Raw genomic sequence first — 20,731 nt, 5'->3', positions numbered from 1 at the left:
CTAAAACATTAAAATAATACTTTTTCTAAGACATGAACTGTTCAGATAGCCAAGTTCCCCGAAATAAGTCACTTTTTTAACCATCAAGACAGCTCTCTAGGCCGTCATGTAAATATCGCGTCACGCAAAAGATTAGAAATTCAAGTGCAGTGTATCACAAAACCAAGAACCCATTCGGAGCGAAAATTTGTATGAATATTGATTTTCATCTTACTTATACATCATTTAAGTAAAATCTCAGGAAGACCAATAGTTTTGTAGTTCGAATTTTGGTGACGTCATATGAAAACCAGCTATATTGATTTCCTTGCATGGTTCACACAAGTTTTGTAACTTCATCTGATTCAGTTACTTTTCAACTCAAACAGACTCGACGCCACCCCCTCCCCCCTCACCCTTCCGGGGGAATGTACTCTACAAAGATTTATTTGGGAAGGCTCCGCCCTGAGGTCCAATCCCTTACCTTTTGTATACCGTTTTCACAGAAAAGGTAGCCCTATCATATACCTTTAATTGAAAAAAGGTTTCCCTTTTACATACTCACTAAAGAACGCTGCATCCCTTTTGTAAACCCTCTAAATGATGTTAATGAACAATATTACGGGAGAACATCAAGCATTACTACAAGAGATGTGAATCCAAGAAACATATTATTTGTTCAGCGGGAGTCAAGATGATAGATTTCTCTATTTCTTCATTTCTACCCTTTGATATACCTGAAGCCTGAAAAAGGTACCCCTTTGGGGCGGAGCCTCCTAGTATATAGCGAGAACACCCAACGGAACTCGACAACGGATATTCATATGAATTTGTACTTGTAACTAGTAAGGACTGATTTTATTGATTTTCATTGCAGTGAGGTTTGATCTTAGCAAACCTTTTTTACCTTCAGAACAGCACCATTAAGTGTATTTGCCCTAGCTATTGACCTTATGAATTAACAACGGGCGTTAAGGAAAGGAAACAAACAAACCAAACAAACAAAAAAACAAAACTGTCGATACTCTCTTCCAGTATGATCCCGAGCTAGCTTGGTTAATTAGGGAGATTAAGGAAACCGCGACAGCAACGGAACGACAGCGTCACCAAACAAAAGGTTTAACGAGCAGAACTTTGGCTATACACGTTCGTTGAAATCTTTGTACAATACTGTTAGCCATGTTTTGGCGAACACCAATGTGAAATAACCAAGTTCTGCCTGTTTGGAGAACGTGAACCATGACGGCTAATTCTTCGTATTTCCCGTTTTGGAGTTAACACTCCCGATACCTATTTAACTTGAACATGTTATTAGACCGATAGGTGTACTGAAGAGATCTAAGTAACCTCAAAATTCGAAGACAAAATGTCAATCTCGATTCCAGGGTTTTTCCTTTAGAGATTGGGACTACAGTTAAATCTAAAAATCTAAAAAATCTAAAAAATCTAAATTTGTTTTTCAAGACGTTGTCCTCAGAGTCGCCGTTGTGGTTGCTTGAGCTCCCTAACAAGAGATTTATTATACAACTTTCTGTAGTTAGAAGTAACCATGTAATACCAACATTGCATCTGCTAAAGCATTCAAACCATAATTGTTTAAGCCAAGCGGGTTATCTTCGTGCAGACCTTCTCAGCTGCCACGGCGGTACGAAGACGTCAGTGTGAGTCCTCGTTTACAACACGTTGGAAAAATTTGAAAACGCAGCTTTATTCCCTACGGGTAGGCATACTACCACACGAATCCATCACGAAAACGGAGCTTTTTGAAAACGCTCTTTAAACGGGAGGAATTTAAAAACACCGAGTTTTCGTTTCCGTGTGGAGGAAAAAAATTTTGAAAACGAAGCTTTACGAAAACGATGGCGGCACGATAATCATGTGATTTCCCTGACCCAGATTTTCTCAAAAACAATCCAAAATGACCGGTGATAATTGAATTTGTAAATTCCTATGGAGTAGTGTGGACGGAAACATTTTGAAAACAGAGGTTTTTGAAAACGATAACGTCTTGAGCTTTTCTGCCGCACATGATTGTTGCGTTTTCAAATTTCTCAGGCGTAGTGTGGACGGAAAACATTTGATTCTTTTTCGGAGTGAACACTCTCTTTTCAAATTTCTCCAGCATAGTGTGGACGGGTGCTGAGATGTTAGGAGACTGACAAGGAGCACAGAAAAAACAGGCAAAGTGCAATCATTTCTTGTAGGATTGTTTCCGTGGCAACCGTTATAAAGGTCAGATTAGCCAAATCACGGGTAATTGATTTCTTATTACAATGGTCAGTGATTTGGACTTTTGAAATAAGCAAAATAGTTGTTAGTAAAGTTTGACCGCGTAATCAGTAGTGTGTGTAAGTTTAGCTGAAGTAACATACAAGGTTAATAAAGTAAAATGTATAGTGTAGTTCTCTGTCAATTCTTGGTATTGTACACCAGAGACCCTTTGCATAAATGGCGACTAAATTTGAAAATCAATACTTTGTACATCCTTAGCCTCCCACTCATGTTTCCAAAAAAAGGATTTTTCACATGAATGTGAGGCTTAGGATGTTTAAGTGTTGTTATTCAAATGTCAGCGCCATTAATGCAAAGGGTCCTTGCGCATGACCGCCGTGGATTTTTAAAGATCCTGAAAATGGACCGATGTTACGCAATATGAATAATTTTTCGTGTCTTGCATATAAACAGAGAACCACTTCCACACATCAAATTTATCGTGTCAAAGTAAACAAATAAGCGGGGTTTCACAAACATCGGTTGCAAAGACATGGAAGTCGGGTGATGGGACCCTAAGCTTGCCAATTTTTTGAAAGAAATGTATGCCAGGATTCGATGCTTGCCCCATGGCATACATTACTTTGTAAAAACTGGGAAGTTCCCATAGTTTCCAAGGACCCATATTTTCGGAACTTTGCAACGGGTCCTAATGAGCGGCGAGGTTCATTTTTTGTTTGAATGAAAAAAAAAAAAAAATCAGAAAAGCGTGACGTATGTAAAAAGGTCCATTACACAGGATTGATCTTGACGAGTGCTCTTTCGACATTCCAGGAACCCTGTTCGGCAGAATTATTTTTTTGTTCACGAGTTTGTCACATTTAGCGTGATCCATATCATTCGCAAATGTAAAACAAACAAACAAACAAACAAAAAACAAAAAACAAAAGCTCAACAAAACAATAACCTTTTTACACTCAGTGTAAATTTCAAGAATAATTATTAAAGATATCTTTCATTTTTATTCTTCACAAATAAAAACATATATATGTACAGTTTATGTCTTGTACAGCATGTTAGAGTAACATGACCTCCTGAAAAATAAAAAAAAAACAACAAGCTGATTAGAAACAATTCAAGTGTTAGGTCAGTGAACCAACTTCATGCAGGGCTTTTGAGATGCCAGTCTGGTGAAGAACAGAAGCTTAGATCTCAGCTGACCTATAATTTTTACTCCAGTTTTGTAAGTCAAACCTTAGCGATTGAGGAGGGGTGGGACAAATCTCCCCATTCACCTCACGGCTCGAATAGCCTTTTGGTTTTACCAGAGAATTGGCTAGCTTGCAACAGTGACTTGGATGTAGGAAAAAAAACAATGAGAACTCTAGCTCAGAATAATGATCCAAATCTTATTTCTCCTTAAACAATCAATTAACAACTGCCTCGCAAAGTTTAAGTTGGGTGCTTGAGACATCCCCGAGTTTCCATAATCGGCAGCCAGCTGCTAGATGGAGACCGCTCCCACGGCTAGCTATGGCTGGCAAATCCTTGCAACCCAGCCATTAGCTCCCAAGCGGAAGGAAGAAAACCAGGCACCCATCACACTGATAAAACAGTGAAAAGACAGGGAGGGACAGGGGAGGGAATCAGCCTCTGAGACGAGTCTCCACGCTCAAAAAAACGCTAATGCTCAAGAAAACGCTGACTAAACGCAAACCCACTATAACGCCCTTTAGTCCAAGAACACGTGGAATCCTGACGCATGCGCATACTGAAACATCGCTGACCGGGAAGGTAACACTTGTGCATTTAACTTGTGCATACTGAAATGAGTACAGGTGACGAGAATAAGCAAGATCATCAACAAAGGAATATCGTCTTGATGTGCATATCCCACGTGAGACTCCAGCTCTTTCCGAGTCCTGCTGTAATGGTCCTTGACACATCTAATGTTGTTAGTGAAATCAAGAGAAAACAAAATTAATCAAACTAAGGTTTCTGGTTACCAAATATATCTTTTCGGTGCATTTAGGAATCGAAATTGCACAGCCCATTACCACAGTACACGGCGTCCAATGAAGACAAAAATATGGAGCTAATGGCGGCTTGAGGATCAGAGACGTGAATTGGTTCTTGATTGCACCTTCTGCGCAGTTCTCTTATTAAACAGTTAATTGATTGATTGATTGACTGACTGACTGACTGATTGATTGCTTGCTTGCTTGCTTGCTTGCTTGCTTGCTTGCTTGCTTGCTTGCTCGCTCGCTTGCTTGCTTGATCACTCAGCGAGTCGATCAATCTGTCGGTCAGTCAATCGATCAAATAAGCAATCAATCAAGCAACCAAATGTCCCATAGGAAGTCTGAACAGATATTGCAGAACTGGACATGTCGATCACAAAGCGTTTCCTTTTAATTTCTTTGTCGGTGAAATCACAATACAATGGGCCTCTGCTATCAAAATAGCCATCTTCTGAATATTAACTCTTTATGGACGTGTTTAAAGAAATCTATGGGTGTTGGGTCACACGAACCTTTTTCTCTTTCCTTCGCGAGCTGAGACCTTTACCCACAACAGGGGTATTCACCAACTGACAACGATGTTCCTGGTGTCCAAATTTACTTGCCTTTTCTTCACTCTGGCCAGCAGTATCCTGGCAAAATTTACGTATTTTATTTTCTGGAGGCAAATCGCTTTGTTGTTTTCTGGAGTTTGTTTTTCTGTGATAGACACGAGTCCTCGCTGAAGAATTCGTCTCATCACCGGATGAACGACTGTCAAAATCGAATCCCGTTGTCGTAGAAGTCGCAGTGTGAGTAAATCTATCATCATTCTCTGCTCTCTTTGTATTTAAAACGTTGCTTTTCCACCGCGAGGCAATCCCATTGAGTTTTTCTGGCGTAACATGACTTCTCACACTGTGCTCAACACACTTCCCCGGTATCACATCCCCATCCCGTTTGGAGTTATCAGGAAGGCAGCTCTTTGATTTCACTAAAGATCGCTCAACCTCGTTGCAGCAAGAAATCGATGTACTTTTTTATGTATCCTTCACCAGATCTGGCGGATCTTTGCTTTCTAATTTTAACGGATCATTGTTTGAATTTCCAAGTACAGAATTTGTGTGAGTTGGGGAAGCAGACCCGACGATGACAGAGGGTTCTCTTTCCTCCTTCTCTACATTACCGACACATATCCTGTCTTTCTGAGTAACAGATCTTTCATTCCGAGGGTAAGTTGGTGTAGATATGTTCGTTGTATGGGGTCCTTCCATTGCATATCTGGAATTGTCTATCCGCATACTTGCAGAATTCACACTTGTTGCTTGGGAGGAGTTCTCCAAGCCATTCTCCTTTGTTTTCTTTGCTAGCAAAGGAGATGAAATTTTCCGACCACTGTAAAGCACGGTTGTTCCCCTCTTCAATAGTTCAGCTCCAGAAAACTGTTGTCTTTCTATCTCCTCGTCTACACGAGGCTTGGAGATATATTGCGCAGGAGTGAGCAAGATATCTGTGTAGCCGGCGCCAGCTGCATGTAAAACAAAAGAGTTTGCTTAAACGTTAAGCAGTTGGATTTAAAATGCCCATAAAAGGAACAATCATTTCTCAAGGTCCTTCAAAATATTTTGTTTCACTTTACCGTGTTCAACAATTGGATGAGTTAAACAATGGACATTCGTAAAACACTGTTTAAAAAGCCAGTTGTGCTTTCCCCGCTTGAGTGTTTTCTTTTTAATTACAGTAGAAACCCACATGCAAGAACCTTGATTGTTTGAAGTCTGACAAAATAGCTTTTTGTACGTATTTTGGGGTAATTATTGGCAATTTAGGCTAAGTAGGTTCTTTTAATAGTTGTTGATATTGTTGATTATCAGAAAAATAAGTCAACTTTGGTTTTGTCCTTAAATTTATGGTATTTATTCACAACTGAATAATGTATTTTCTTGTAATATAAATTTGCAATCTCAAAGTCACACTCCTTGGTTAAACTGTTGATCACTTGGGTAAACAGTTTCTTATATTTTTGGGTATTAAAATGGTAAATTTCTGCCAGCAGATTCTTAACCACTAGGTTCTTAGGTGGGGTTTTTACCGTAGTGCATCAAAGATTCAAAACATTGATTTCGAAACAGCTTTGCAAACTCGCTACAGTGGCCAATTTAACTCTTACCCATATTTTCCCTTTATTGTCTTCTTGCAATGAAATCTAAAAAAAAAAATACCTTCAGTAATTTTACCTGAGATTTTGTCTCCTTGCCATGGCAACAGATAAGCACTTGGAAACTCAGGAGCCAAGAATGGATGCATAGCAGCTTGACAGGGTGTAAGTCGTTTACCTGCAATACATAATGAACGAATGGTAAATAATGAAGAAAACAACTTCATGGTGGTTCTGGTAGAAGCTGACTCTTCCCCAGTCATTCCTTGAGACTTCTATAAAAGTGCGAGGGGTTATGGGAAGGAGGGAAGAGAAACACCATTGAAAGGTCCTGTTTCCAAGAAGGCGGAGAAAGCAATGGCAAATCTCAATGAAAAGTTCTGCTCTTCACGGACTCAGACTTTCATTTGTGCTTACTCTTTGCAGAGTGTAGAACAAGTTGGCTAATATTAATAAACTTACCAGGGTTGTACTGCAGCAATCCGAACAGGAAACTTGCAAAGGCGTAATTCCTTGAGTTGTGAAGTTTCTTCATCAGGTTAGTCACAATGACGAGCTGATGAACTTCTTAAAGCAATAGCAAACATGAATCAGGTAACAAGGATGGTGAAGGTTTGAGGTATCAAGACTGATTTAGAAGGAAAAAGTTGAAAAATTTTCGGGTCAAGTTTGTAACGTGTGCGATTTGTGATGAACATGTACTTAACAAGTTTGGGACAAATTCACAACTTAAAATGTTGGCTCATATCTTAGCTCAAAGAACATATGCGTGTTGATTGGTGAAAAATCGTATCTATACTTTACAATTAGATTACTTTGTATGAGCTCCAGATTTCTATGAGCGAATAGTCAACGAGGCGTGGACAAGTTGACTCTCTCTCATAGGAAACGAAAGCAAGTAGTCTAATTGTTTTAGTACACACTCTCCAGATTGAGCACAAAACCTACAACTTTTTGGATTTCTTTAAAGATAGACATGCTGTTCTGGTGGTTACCGTGTTGTAGTCCAGATTGAGCAGTCCAGGGGCCCGTTTCTCGAAGGTCCCGAAAAGTTTTCGCACCCGGAAAGCCGTAGCAAAGTCTCAAACTTTATGATTACAGAACTGAGTTATTCACATATTCTTAATAGAAACGGAGGTTGCATTCCGTACAAGAAGTTTCAGGCGTATACGCCTCTCTGTCTTTAAATACCGAATAACTAAAAGTGGTTTATCGGGCCCGAAAAGTTTCCGGGGCTTTCGAGAAACGGGCCCCAGGTTCGTGGACTAGCCATGGATCATGGTGTCATGTTTTTGCACTCACAGTATCTCTCTCCACCCAGTTATATCAAATATAGGTGCTGTCAAAGTTGTCAGGGAAACCTCACAAAAACGCCGTCGGGTTAAATTGCGGCAGCCTGCACACAAGACCTTCCATTTCCTCTGATTATCAAGGGCGCGAACAAAATAAAATCCATAGTCGCACTTACTGTGTTGCACGCTCGCTTTTCACAAAGGAAAGAAACTTGTTGGCTTTCTTTTCATAAAGGGAAAGAAAAGGTTGTGGAGAGACTAATTTGTCATGGAGTAACATGCAATTTAGAGGAGAGGAACTCAAGTCGCCTGCCAGGCCAGCGTTTGACTCCAGTTTCTATTGCATAAAGTGACTTAGAATAAAGTTCCTGGTCACTTCATGCAATAGCAACTGGAGTCAAACCCTGGCTTGGCAGGCGGCAGGCCACCTTGGCTTTTAAACCGATTTAACCTAGCCTTAACCTTAACTGTTCTACCTTAAACATACCGGTACCTGGATTGTGGCCAACAAACTCTGACAATTCTTGGAAAAACTTGCCAGTCTGGAATGGATTCCTAGGTATGGGACCAAAGACTGAGGTCACCTGCCAAAAACGAGGCCAAAAAGATTTTTTGCAGAAAATGAGCAGCATGAAGGTAAATGGAAACAAAATCGAAAGGTTTCATGAAAAGTCTGGTTGGATTTCTCAATAATCAAGTCAAAACATATTAGAGAAACATTAACATCAACCATAACAGGACTTAATGATGTGAAACTACTGTCAATCAGCAATTTTTGTTTTGTTGTTGTCCCATGTTTATTGCATGGGAGGTGCAGGAGCCTACCATGTATTTTGGGACGAGACCCTGCTAGGATATCTCTGCTGAGACCTTGAGCAAAATAATGCTTCTCTTCAAGTACTGCAATGGGACTACTGTATCATCCCATTCTGGGAGAAGTGGAAATACTCAGGATTCGTCTCTCCATGCAGCTTAAACCAGTGAGAAGGGCTGGCTTCATGGGCCACTAGGCTTGAACATAAACCTTTCCCTATATTAACTGCCCTCTAAGAATCTTATTTCACATCCTTGGTGTTTTAAATTAGTAACACCAAGTGATAGCCTGCACGAAAGCTTTCTTGGCAGTGCTTGTCATAACTGCCACATACCTCTTGCAAGATTTCATTTTTATTTCTTCCAAGAAATAAAGGTTTCCCAATGTACAACTGAAAAGCAAGATCCAGATAAAGTCAGTATTAGGACTAGCCTGTGAGCAGGCTCTCGAATCTAATTTGTAAGCCCCCTACATCGTTCTGCAACGCGCGTCGTTCGGAAAGTTACTGGTGGGCCAAAGCCAAAAGCTACATAGCAGCGCTTGAGTGTGAAACTCAAACACTAGAGCCTGCTCGCAGGCTATATTAGGACTTGCCCAAGAGTACAAACATTGACAAGTTAGTATACAGTATATAAAATGTGGGTAGACATATTAAAGTCCCGGTGGAGAGTACTCCCAGAAAAATTGGCTGGGGTTGTGCAGCCCGCTTCCCGAAGCCCTTATACTGTTTATGACCAAAATCTGCTATTTTCCTTACCTTATTTATGACCTGACAAAAAATATGACCGTTGTGGCTGGTACAGTTGCTCTAAACATAATTTATGAAGAGCTTTTAATGATGGTGTTATCAATAATGATGAAAAGGTAGTTTCTTCTAAAAATAAACCAAATTCAAGACTAGGGTGCAAAAACTGGACCCTATTTATGACCAAAAAGTCGGAAAAACCATACCCTTTGACGCTGCACTTACCTATATACCGGTAGCCCATATAAGAGAGCACCACTCCCCCCCCCCCTCCCCCCATGTCCCAGGATCAAAGTACAGATACAATGATTTTGTCAGGAAACAATCCTTGTGAAGACCATTTGCTTGCCTTAGTTTTAACAATTGAGAGCGGTTTTCAATGAAGTGTCAAAAGTAATTCTTCCTTTTGTTTCTACTCCTACATGCTGTGTGTAATTAAAAAAAGACAATTTTCACACCACTTCCTTATTGGTTCATCTTGCCTGCTCACAATAGACGTTAATATTGCACGTATGATTACACGAGAACAAAAGCAATAAAACATAAAAAAAAAAAATCCATTCTTAAATTTCACAATTCACGAAATTGTTGGTACATATGCAATTCAGAAATAATGATATTAAGTCTCAGCAATGCCAAGTCAAGTCTGGTACACTTCCATTGATTTACAGCTGATTTACTACACAAGTTGGAAGATAATTGAGACGTACCTCAGCTAGGATACACCCTAAAGACCAGATGTCAATTTCTGGGCCAAATGGAACACCAAACATCACCTGTGAAGAATAAACCTTTAATTTACCAGAGGTGTAGTATCACAATGCTCTCCTCTGTTTCCTTATACCCCTTCAGTAGCAGAATTTGTTCAAATAAAATTTTGGGCCATATTTTAGAAAAAAAACTGCCAAATTGCATCTTAAAATGAAGATTTACCAGACTGTCACCTACATACAATGTATATACATTTCACAATGTTCAACTATTGTATGTCTTTCACGTAAGCAGTTAGTCAGTTGATCACCTCTGGAGCTCGGTAAAGTAATGTTTGCAGTTCAAACTCATCATAATACAAGGAAACCTAAAAATCAAGAAAAACAAATTAGAAATTAAATAACTGTTACAAAATAATACTAAAATCATAGTGTAGTTGCAGGATCAATCTCAACACTGATCAAAATTAAATCCCTGTCCAAGGGATAAGTGTTAACAAAAAACCCCAGGCTATCCGCTGGATAGTGATTTATCTGGTCACGAGTGGATAGTGTTATCTACCTTTCGAACAATCTGCGCCAGAACTTTATGGTACAGTAATAGTGGACAATATAGTTTGCTGTACCTCTCTATGAACCCAATGTATTGCATTCCCAAAGTCCACGACTTTTATCTTGATTTCCTCCCCTGAAACAGACAAAGATAAAACTATGTGACCAGTGAAGGCTGTCATGGCTCAAGATTCACAGCTTTAAGGCACAGGAAGTTGGTTGGTACATGTAGGCATTAGTAGGTGTGAGATCAATGTCTTCAGTCTGTTAAAGCATGAAACTGTCACCTAAATTGCCTCAACATCCTTAACAAAAGTGTGTGTAAAATAATGTAGCCTTTTTTCATAATGCTTAGGAAAACTACTTACAAAGTAAGCATTATTAATATTGAAAACTCTGAAGCTTAAGAACACTTTAAAATACCTTCTTCCAAAAGAATGTTCTCTGGTTTCAAGTCAGCATGGATAACATTCTCTCTGTCAAAATAATAAAGAGTACATGATTGTATGTACAACTTGTTCTAAATTAAGGTAAGCAGCTAAGCAAGCACACACACTTTTAACATGACAGCCAGTTTGACATTTAGTTTTAATGGAAGTTGTATTCCCATTGTCAGGTACAGCAGACTCGTAGATTGAGATCTTCTATTTTATAGAACAGGAATAGCCAAAACATTAACTACATGTATTGCTGCCAGAAAATGAGGGTGATTAATAAAAGGAATGAAAGTCTACCAAAACATAACCTCTGACAACAATTTGGATCATGTGTACTAAAGGCATCCGCAATTGACTCAACTAATACCCTCAATCAATCAAGCATTGATCAACACCTAATTGATACTTGATTGACACTCCATCAACACCTCAGTTGACACTCCGTTGACACTCCCTTGACACCTCGCTCGACAGTTGGTTGACAGTCGGTCGGCAGTCGACTAACTTTGGATTGATGCACATCAGTCCATCAACTCTCAGCCGACTATCGATCGACTGTTAATCAAGTACTGATGGAATGTCGACTGGGTTTTGATTGGGATCGATCAAGGGTATCGATTGACACTCGACCATGGATGTCTTTAGTATGTACATGATCCAACAATTTCAGGTCACAACTTTGTAATATCATTAATTATGAACCAAAAAACAAAAAAAGACAATTTTCTAGCCTATAGAACCGGTTGTCAAAATAATTTGACAACTGCAAGTGCGTGTCATTCAGTTGTGGCCAATGAGAACATTAGCTTCCACTTTCCATCTTGAACAATAATTACAGTGTTGTCAGTATTGTCTATGTTCAAAGCCTGTATAACTCACCTTTTTAGGAATCCAAGGGCTTGTAAAAGCTGAAAGATGACATGCACATAGAAACAGTAGTGTTAAATTGTTTAAAAATCTTATTGGTATGTAAAACTGCATGTGCATTACATGTAATATACATGTTCACTTGGTATTAGACTATAAATACATGCATATAGATCTGATAGAGGATATGACATGGCAGCACAGAGATAAAAATTGTCTCTTCAAGTGTTGAGTGAGCACAGCAAACAAGTGAAATATTTTACAGCACGAGAAGAGAAATTTCATATCCCCAAGCAGCAATGTTATGGTATTTATTATATAAACAACAATAAAATACCAAACCATTCCACTTTCCCTGCAAAAGGCATGTACATGTAACCTTAGCAACGGTGATCTTTACACATGTGGAAATATAATGGTTTTTTTTTGTATGCGAAGATATCATGTTTTCAAGTGAAAACTCTCCTGGTATTTCATTGGTATTTAATATATAATAAATTAAAGAGATTGCTGCACAATAATCAACAATTCAGTGGTAGGTCCACAGGTTCTCAAAAGAAGGGGACATTTGAGGAGTGCCCAAAAACTTCCACAGAGCGAAGGTCTGTTCAGTCTTTTTTTGCTGTTTATCACTTCACAGTGTAAAAAAATACTCACCTGTAATGTTATCTTTCTGATCACTTTCAACTTTGCCTCCTATTGGTAAAGCAGAATTAATAAACAATTTATCATGTTTACAACAAGTTGAAATATATTGTGTGTCATTTCATCTCTTACAGTAGTTCTGTAATTTGAATTTCCTGAAAAAAGACAAGTAGTGAGAAGCACAGAATCCACTAGCCCAACAGCAAAACCACTAGCCCTGGGTTATTGGAGATGACTTTCTTTGCATGCTGTCATGATAAGCTCAAAGATAGTACAAAAAGAGTTCTGTTTTATGAGTTGGGGCAGGCATTAAATATAGTTTTAATTACATGTCTATGAGTATGAAATGAGATTGACCATTAGCCTACAGAAATACGAATAACATAATTGGATAATTAGCACAGACGTGTAATGCACTAACAGATTATTTATTATTGAACACAGAGAGAAGGTGTAAGTCTGAAAACAAAATCCCCCATTTTCCCATAATCAGTGCATTTTCTGCGTGAATGTGTAATATTGCCAGGAAAATTGAAAGATTATTTCATATTGTCTTTACATGCCTGTATATTAATTATTTAATAATTTTTTTCTCAATGCAATCTCAAATTTCTTACCTCACTATCAAACTGACATTTCTGCAAACACAAAAAAGTCTTGATCACTCAATGTTCCAATAATACATACTCTGAAGATGCAAAATGATCTGTTAATTCATAACTGTCCCTTGCTTGCAACTTACCTGAAAGTATTGATGGAGAGGTCTTGGACGCAGCAGCTCAAACACCAAACAATAGTGACCCTCAAAACTGAATACATTCTGAAAGTCCAAAATATTTGGTGTTTGTCAGTCAATGAAAAGTATTTTTAATTAATATTAAATTACAATTTTCTGTACAATTCATGCACAATATTAGTGCTCACCGCCATAAAAAAGAGAAAAAAAAAACACACATTCTCTCAGCTAATGCAATTAAGACAACATGAACCTTGAAAGTGAGGCTGAAATTAAAATTATTCACTCTCAAACTTGTCACCATTGTCTTGGATTCCTTTTCCTGCAAAGCTATCAATGTCACGTAAAGCAAAACACTCTGTTCCCTGTCATTGTTGTGTCCCCTGCACTTAAGAGAAACGTTTTGAAACAAGAACACTGTACATCTGTGACTTACAAACAACTGGACAGTTCTGGACACATGAAGGATATCTGCCTTATTCAGCTGCTGAATGCAATCTGCCTCCTGCAGTTAAAATAGTGAAAATTGACAGCAAAAACTAATCCATTTTGAGCAGATTTTCAGTATGCACATGTTAAATCTTAAATAAGGTTCCTTGCCCTTGAAACCATTTTATTCTTGACTACTTTCACGGGTAATTGACCAAACTCACGAAGGCATGCACATGTGGTGTAGGCATGCATTTAGGTGCAATTAAAATTAATTTATCATGTAGAAAACTATTCAAGCCATGTAAGAAAATCCATCTACATCATGTGTAAGAAATGGATGTACATGCAAAGGTGTTTTAATATGGGTACAAGCAAACATATAAAAGCTCTATAAAGGTTGGGTGTCTGAGACGTCCAGTTCAATCTGCCATTGGCAGCCAGCTCTTAGACGGAGACTGCTCCAATGGCTGGCAAATCCTTGCAACCCAGTCGTGAACCCCAGGTGGAGGGGAGAAAAACAGGCACCCATCACACTGCTAAAACAGTGGAATTAGAGTGGAAGGAACAGGGGAGGGGAAACAGCCTTTGAGAATATTCCCCACGTTTCAGAAAACACTAATGCTAAAGGACACCGCTGACTAAATGCAAAACTGCTATGTACAACTCCCTGTGGTCCAAGAACACATGAAATCCTGGCACATGCGCATATCTAAATGTTGTTGACTGCTTAGGTAAGACTTGCGCTACTTGTTGTTAATTTCATTAAATTGATTTTAACTGCATTAAACTTCTAGTTCTCACATTACATTTAATATGTTTGTTCGCCATGAATACAACAAGAGATTACTAGTGAGTCACATACAGTATCTCACATTTGATCGAACTTTTGGTTACATGTATGTGTACATGTACATCAAGCAGTTGTCTTTGACATGTATGCCAGCTTTTTGTGAGTAATGTATTCCACAGACCCTATTCATAAATGGCTGCCAGTTAAAAATTCTTTTGTAAGTATTAAACTTAGCCCAAATAACCTCGTTTTTGAGTTGATAATTCAAAAGAATTTTTACTCTCAAACGAGGTGAGTTGGGCTCATTTAAGTGTATGCTGCCAATTTAAAGGAATTTTAAATTGGCAGCCATTTACATGTATGAATAGGGTCTACAATAAATGATTCTGGGATTCTTGAGAGAGACAAGATGCATCTCGAGAGAAACAAAGCATGTCTTGCAACAAACGAGATGCATCTTGCACAATGTGACAAGAGGTGGTAACTTACTTTTGAGCAGTACCATACCTATTTAGCTCTCATAACAATAATTATGAAGATACATGTACATAGTTAAGTTATGCAATGTTTTTGAGTCGTATACCATAGAATACATTGTACAAGTGACAAGTAGAATTCATATTCCATGGTATACCATGAGAAAGCATAGCATAACTATTTTTAATTTTAATCTATGTACCATGCCATAGAAAATACAGTGGCCAACACAAACAATGCAAAATATACAAATGTACATGGCATGAAATGGGAAGGTACAGCTGTATGGGTGTAATACCACTGAATATACAACTGCTTTCCTGTATTGTGTTTGGCTGTGCTCATGTATTTTCTATGGCATGGTACAAAGTCGAGTAAACTTTGCAAGTGTACATGTAAAAACTGGTCAAATAACACATACCTGAGCTCCAAGTCTTGAATAATCCAGATGTATGATTTTCACTGCAACTGACTTCTTATCAGGATGGAAAGTATCCTTTGTGAGAAAAAAATTATTGTGAAGGTGAATTAATCAACATGACACGAGCGTGGGACAAAGAAAATTCTGAGTCCCTGACAGGAATCGAACCCATGACCTCCTGAACACCGGGCGGGCGCTCTATCCACTGAGACCTCCCGGTGTTTGGGAGGTCATGGGTTCGATTCCTGTCAGGGACTCAGAATTTTCTTTGTCCCACGCTCGTGTCATGTTGATTAATTCACCTTCACATTTCATTACCGAGCTTAAAATTCACCATCATTATTAACTTATCACTACTCACGATGAATTCGATAGCATTGATCCTAGCAGTATGCAGGACACCTGTCATATATGAACTCAGTTAAATGACCTTGCTCTCCATGAGTTCTCGTAGCTCAGTGGATAGAGCGTCCGCCTGGTGTTCGGGAGGTCATGGGTTCGATTCCTGTCGGGGACTCAGAATTTTCTTTGTCCCACGCTCGTGTCATGTTGATTAATTCACCTTCACATTTCATTACCAAGCTTAAAATTCACCATCATTAACTTATCAAAAAAATTATTTTTAGCTACATTGTAATTCAAGCAGAATATAACACAGACAACCTAACATGTTATAACTGAGAAATTACAATTAGATAAAAGGGTTATTTACCAAGCGTGAGGTCAAGATGGCTGGATATTGACCAAGTTCTTTATTTTTGCATGTTTATGGACTGAGATGGAGTTGAGGTCAAAAAATATGCAAAAAAAGAGGCCAATACCCAGCCATCTTGACTGAACAAGCTTGGCAAGTAAAGGATTTATTATTAATATGGAAAAAAGAAGACTATTTGCTTGTGGGACACAGCAGGAAATCCTGAGCAGGCAAGACAGTGCCATCTTGAATTGCCCGCTCAGGTAGCCAATCACAGTGCAGGATGAATTCTGTTTACTGCTCACAGAGCTAGCCATATAATTGTAAAATAATAAATCATGCTATAGGGTGGTTGCTGCTGATGTTAATACTAATTAGTTATTATTTATCAATGTTGTGTAGAGAAGGCTTCATGCGATAATTTTATAATATACATAAAGGCACTTACAAGTAAAAGGAACTTGATTGTGCAAACTGTCCGTAATCAGTGACATTTTTTTATAGCTCTTCCCAAGGGTGTAATATTGACAGGATTTCTGGTCTGGGCTATTAAACTAGAAAATTTCTGGGTGGTCAAAATTAATTTAATAATTTCATGTAAAAGGCTTCAAAAGGACACTAAAATACCTGTTTTGTTCTTGAAGTATTGCAAATTGAAAAAAAAAAAAGTATTACAAATTGAAAAAAGAATATTCATTATGATAAAACTCAGAACACATAATGTATGCACAGTGCCTGATGATTACAATTTTCAGCAATTACTAAATGTGGACGTTTTTTTCATATTGTATTGCATATTACAGGTTGAACAGTAAACAAGGAGGAAGTTGTTTATTTTTTTCTCACCTCTGCAGCAACCAGGATTGAAGATTGTCCTTGTCCAATAACTTGAACAAATTTGTACCTTCCAGCAAGCAAAGGAACTAACAAAACCACACAGAAATACAATGAACGACTTGTGAGAAGCAGCCATTAACAACTTCAACTGCTCAAAAGATCATTACAATTCTAGATTGAAGTGAGCAATACACTAGCATAAGGTCTTTATCAGTCTGGAATCAAAAATACATTATTTTATTGGGACCTTAAGATAGTTGCAAGAGTATGTACAACTGTTCAGTCCAGTTAGACAGTCATGAATCCTTAGTACATGAATTCCTTCCTATTACTAGGTATGAAAATGAAGCTAATTAATATTACAATTCATCAATAATTAAAGCATATACAATATTTATGTACACTGGTTGTCATGTACTATACTTGTGGAAGGCAAGGTGGCCTCATGGTTAGTGCTCTCGTCTCCAGATTGAGCAGTCTGGGTTCAAGCCCTGGCCGGGGACATTACGTTGTGTTCTTGGGCAAGACACTTAACTCTCACAGTGCCTTTCTCCACCCAGGTTTATAGGGGGGAGTAGAAATACTCCCAGTTGCTTCATGCTATAGAAACTGGGATAAGTGCCAGCCTGATTGGCCACTAGGCTCATATGCAGACTTTACCTTACTTCATGTACTTATTCTTAAGGTTGTGGCCACAATGTAGTTTATGGACCATTGAAAACAAAATGCCTTTAGAACGACAAATGTTGCATAAAGCCAAAAAACTAAATATTTAATATTTAGGCAGTGTCATATTATTGACAATGTTATATTTTTATATCTTTTATTGTTATATTTTTATATCTTTTATTGTAAATAATTATTTTTAATTTTATGTACTTACATTTTAACTGGTTTGCATTTTCTTTTGTTTACTTGTTTATTAATTAATGTGCATGTATGGTATTTTAAGAGTGGGCTTCCTGTAAAGTAACTTTTAAGCTGAGCAAAGTGGTCACGTTAAATAAAGAATTACTTAATACTTTACTTACTTCATAAGAAATGTTTCAGGTGCATACAACTGTACTGAAAAATAAATTATTACGTATTCATGAATTGGCTTTAGTTTATTTAATTATCATAAGCTGGATGTTGGCCATTCATGTTTACAAGTTCTTTTTTTGGGTGGACCAAGATATGGACCAAGATATTTTTTGTTTATTCTAGTATTAAGGACTACATACTTGGATAACATGGTTGGAATTTTCCCTCTGGATCTGTCTGAGATCCTCGTACTGTGAAAAAAAAAGAAAAGAAAAGAAATATCAAATGGCATAACTGCACATTCCAAGCAACTACAGTCAACTTGCAGTATGACTCCTTCTGGCATGACAACTTCTGCAGTTGTACAGTATAATAAACTCCATTCCAAATAGAGTACAAGAACCCTGCCTTACAGAGAATTGGGAACCCATAACATGATCACCTCAATATCACAGTCAATTTATTCTTGCCTTCAGGAGCAAAAGCTCAGTCCTGAAGTTATTTGCTATTACTATTTAAAGAACCCTCTAGGCTGATAAGAGCGCCAACCTGTTCATTAATACAGCCAGATTTTTGTGGCCTGTCAGTGACTGGAGTAACAGTGTTCCATTGTAGTATGCCCCTAGCAAATTGAAGTTACATGTAGGAGTATTTGCACAAGTCCCTAACTAAGAGGGTCTTCATCCTATTTCAGCCCAATGTGTAGTTCCAGAAAATATCCATACCTCCCCCACGGAAGGGACTTTTTCTAACACCTCCTCACCCCTCTGGAAATTCCAGTTAAGCTTCATACATTTCTTTAAATTTTTTGGTCTCATAGAACCCCCCACCCCCCAGGAAATTCCAATCCCTTCTGTGGGGGGAGTACGGATATTTTATGGAACCACACAATTTGCATAAGAATCCTTTGGCTGTTGGGAGCTGCAACATGTTGTCTCTCTTTCTCACTTGCTTCTACACAAAGTACACACTATCCTACTTTTCATTTCCCCTCCCTCCGTTTTCCAATCCTGTTACATTTCCAACTTGCTTCAACAAGGTTGCATTTCTCCATTTCTTATTCAGCGAACATGAAAGGGACTGTCATAAAAAGTATGCTACTGTATACTAGAGTAAAATTTTACAGTAATTACATGTCGTATTATTAGGAAAGCAGTATTGATTATGACTATTTTTATCTCACCATGTTTTTTATGAGGAGCTAAGTTCTTCATGTCTCCAAGGTGTTTGTATAGGATTTTAAGTCCAACCGAAAGTTGAGCAGAAACAAACCTTGTGGGAGGGGAAACACTTCCCTTGTGAGATAACTTTAAGAATTCCTAGGAATTCCAAGTTTACATGGAGCTGACTTGGAATTCCTAGGAATTCCTAGGAATTCCAACTGAAGTATACTCACCTTGAAAATTCCTTAAAATTCTCAAAAATTCCTGGGAATTTCTGAGAATAACTTGGAATTTGTAGGATTTTTTGAGAATAGGTTGGAATTTTTTGGAAAATCTGAGAAAAACTGGGAATTTTGTATCATTTGTAGGTCAGACAAAATTTTGATGATTAATACCCAGCATTAAAATAGCAAATAAAGTCACTGATATCACATCAAACAGGTTTTAAATCAATGGTTTATTACATTGGCTTTCATGAATTTAAATATAAGAATAATTATCCTGTTTCTTTCTCATTACATCAAGAGTCAAAAGTAAAACTGAAAACAGATATAAAGGTCAAACTTTTACATGCTTGATAAAAAGAGAACTTTTTCAGATAATTTACTTACTTTTTTGGTTTACAAATCCAACAATTTTCCATACACAAGATTTTAGCTTAAATTATTGTTATTATGTGGAACAAATCTGTATTTTCATGAATGTAAGGAATCAATGATAAGAACAAAACTGAAACAATCCTTAAAATTAAAAAAAGGCTGAGTTTGGGCAAACTTAGCTGCTGTTCAGTTATTTCTGTTGATTCCACAGCTTCTTTTGTTGCCCTCTAATTAGGGTGTCAACAGCTGGCCTCTTCATGTTCATCTTTGTTGTATGACACCTAAAACAAAATTTAAAAAATACATTACATTGCGATATATATGAGGTACTGTAAGACTGAGATCCAAATATTTATGTGCTCACAGTTTAATACATGCAGCTAATTAAGACCTGACTGTAAGCTGGTTGAAATGTTAAAAGAGAAGACTTGATAATTGTGAAGGTGCTTGTATACTATTGATAAATATGTTACATAAATCTTGAGCCTACAGGAGATTAAATCAAGGTTTTCCTTCTTCTGTAAGTGTATCAACAACTCTCGAATTGGAGGAAATATTAAATAAGACACTTAAAACATTAAAGGAACTGTAAATAATAGAGTAAACACAAAAGAATATACAGATGGACAAACATTGAAGATCAACACGGATTGCCATACAGTCAGGCTGAAACACACAGGGGACATCAAACTCATGCACAGTGTGGCTGCCTCGTTGGAGTTTTTGTCAAGAACTATGACTCAGGGATCAGAGAGAACTGCTATATTTATTTCGTTTGAACAAGTGAGGCGAGGGAAACGACTTGTTCCTCGCAAATCAAATTGTTCAGGCACGCACTCTGGGCAACCTAAATTGTTTCAACTTTGCTTTAGCCAGAATTTATTTCATGCCATGACTGAGTGACACACTCGTGTATGATTCGTGATGATAAAGTTCATTCAAAAGCTTTTGTCTAAATACAAGAATTTACGTTGTATAATATAAGGTTACTTGAATTCGATTACTCACCAAATAATTCTGTATACGGCTAATCTGCCCTTTGAATTTTTCCCCGTTGAAACATCCACAGGAAGACTTTCTTCTAGGTCCAAATCTTCGCCAAAAATAACTTGTTTCTCGTTAATGACACTCACGCTGTTTTCTTCTGAT

The 20,731-nt window shown here is 37.8% G+C and overlaps 1 protein-coding gene across 1 annotated transcript; it reads right to left on the bottom strand.

The window, feature by feature from the left end:
* Positions 1 to 6,356: 6,356 nt before the first annotated feature.
* Positions 6,357 to 18,258, bottom strand: LOC145469179 (dual specificity tyrosine-phosphorylation-regulated kinase 3-like; the record flags this gene model as incomplete). The annotated part of the gene is made up of 16 exons (XM_081452880.1): positions 6,357 to 6,526; positions 6,811 to 6,915; positions 8,134 to 8,224; positions 8,789 to 8,845; positions 9,910 to 9,975; positions 10,221 to 10,277; positions 10,536 to 10,597; positions 10,885 to 10,937; positions 11,778 to 11,806; positions 12,423 to 12,461; positions 13,028 to 13,048; positions 13,153 to 13,230; positions 13,583 to 13,651; positions 15,267 to 15,341; positions 16,807 to 16,883; positions 18,021 to 18,258. Coding segments are annotated over 16 exons (1,287 nt in total), but the record flags the coding sequence as incomplete, so codon positions are not given.
* Between the last annotated feature and the right edge of the window lie 2,473 nt (positions 18,259 to 20,731).

This window comes from Orbicella franksi, chromosome 15, assembly GCF_964199315.1.
Source record: "Orbicella franksi chromosome 15, jaOrbFran1.1, whole genome shotgun sequence".
Taxonomy (NCBI): Eukaryota; Metazoa; Cnidaria; class Anthozoa; order Scleractinia; family Merulinidae; genus Orbicella; species Orbicella franksi.
This window is presented reverse-complemented; position numbering and strand designations above follow the sequence as displayed.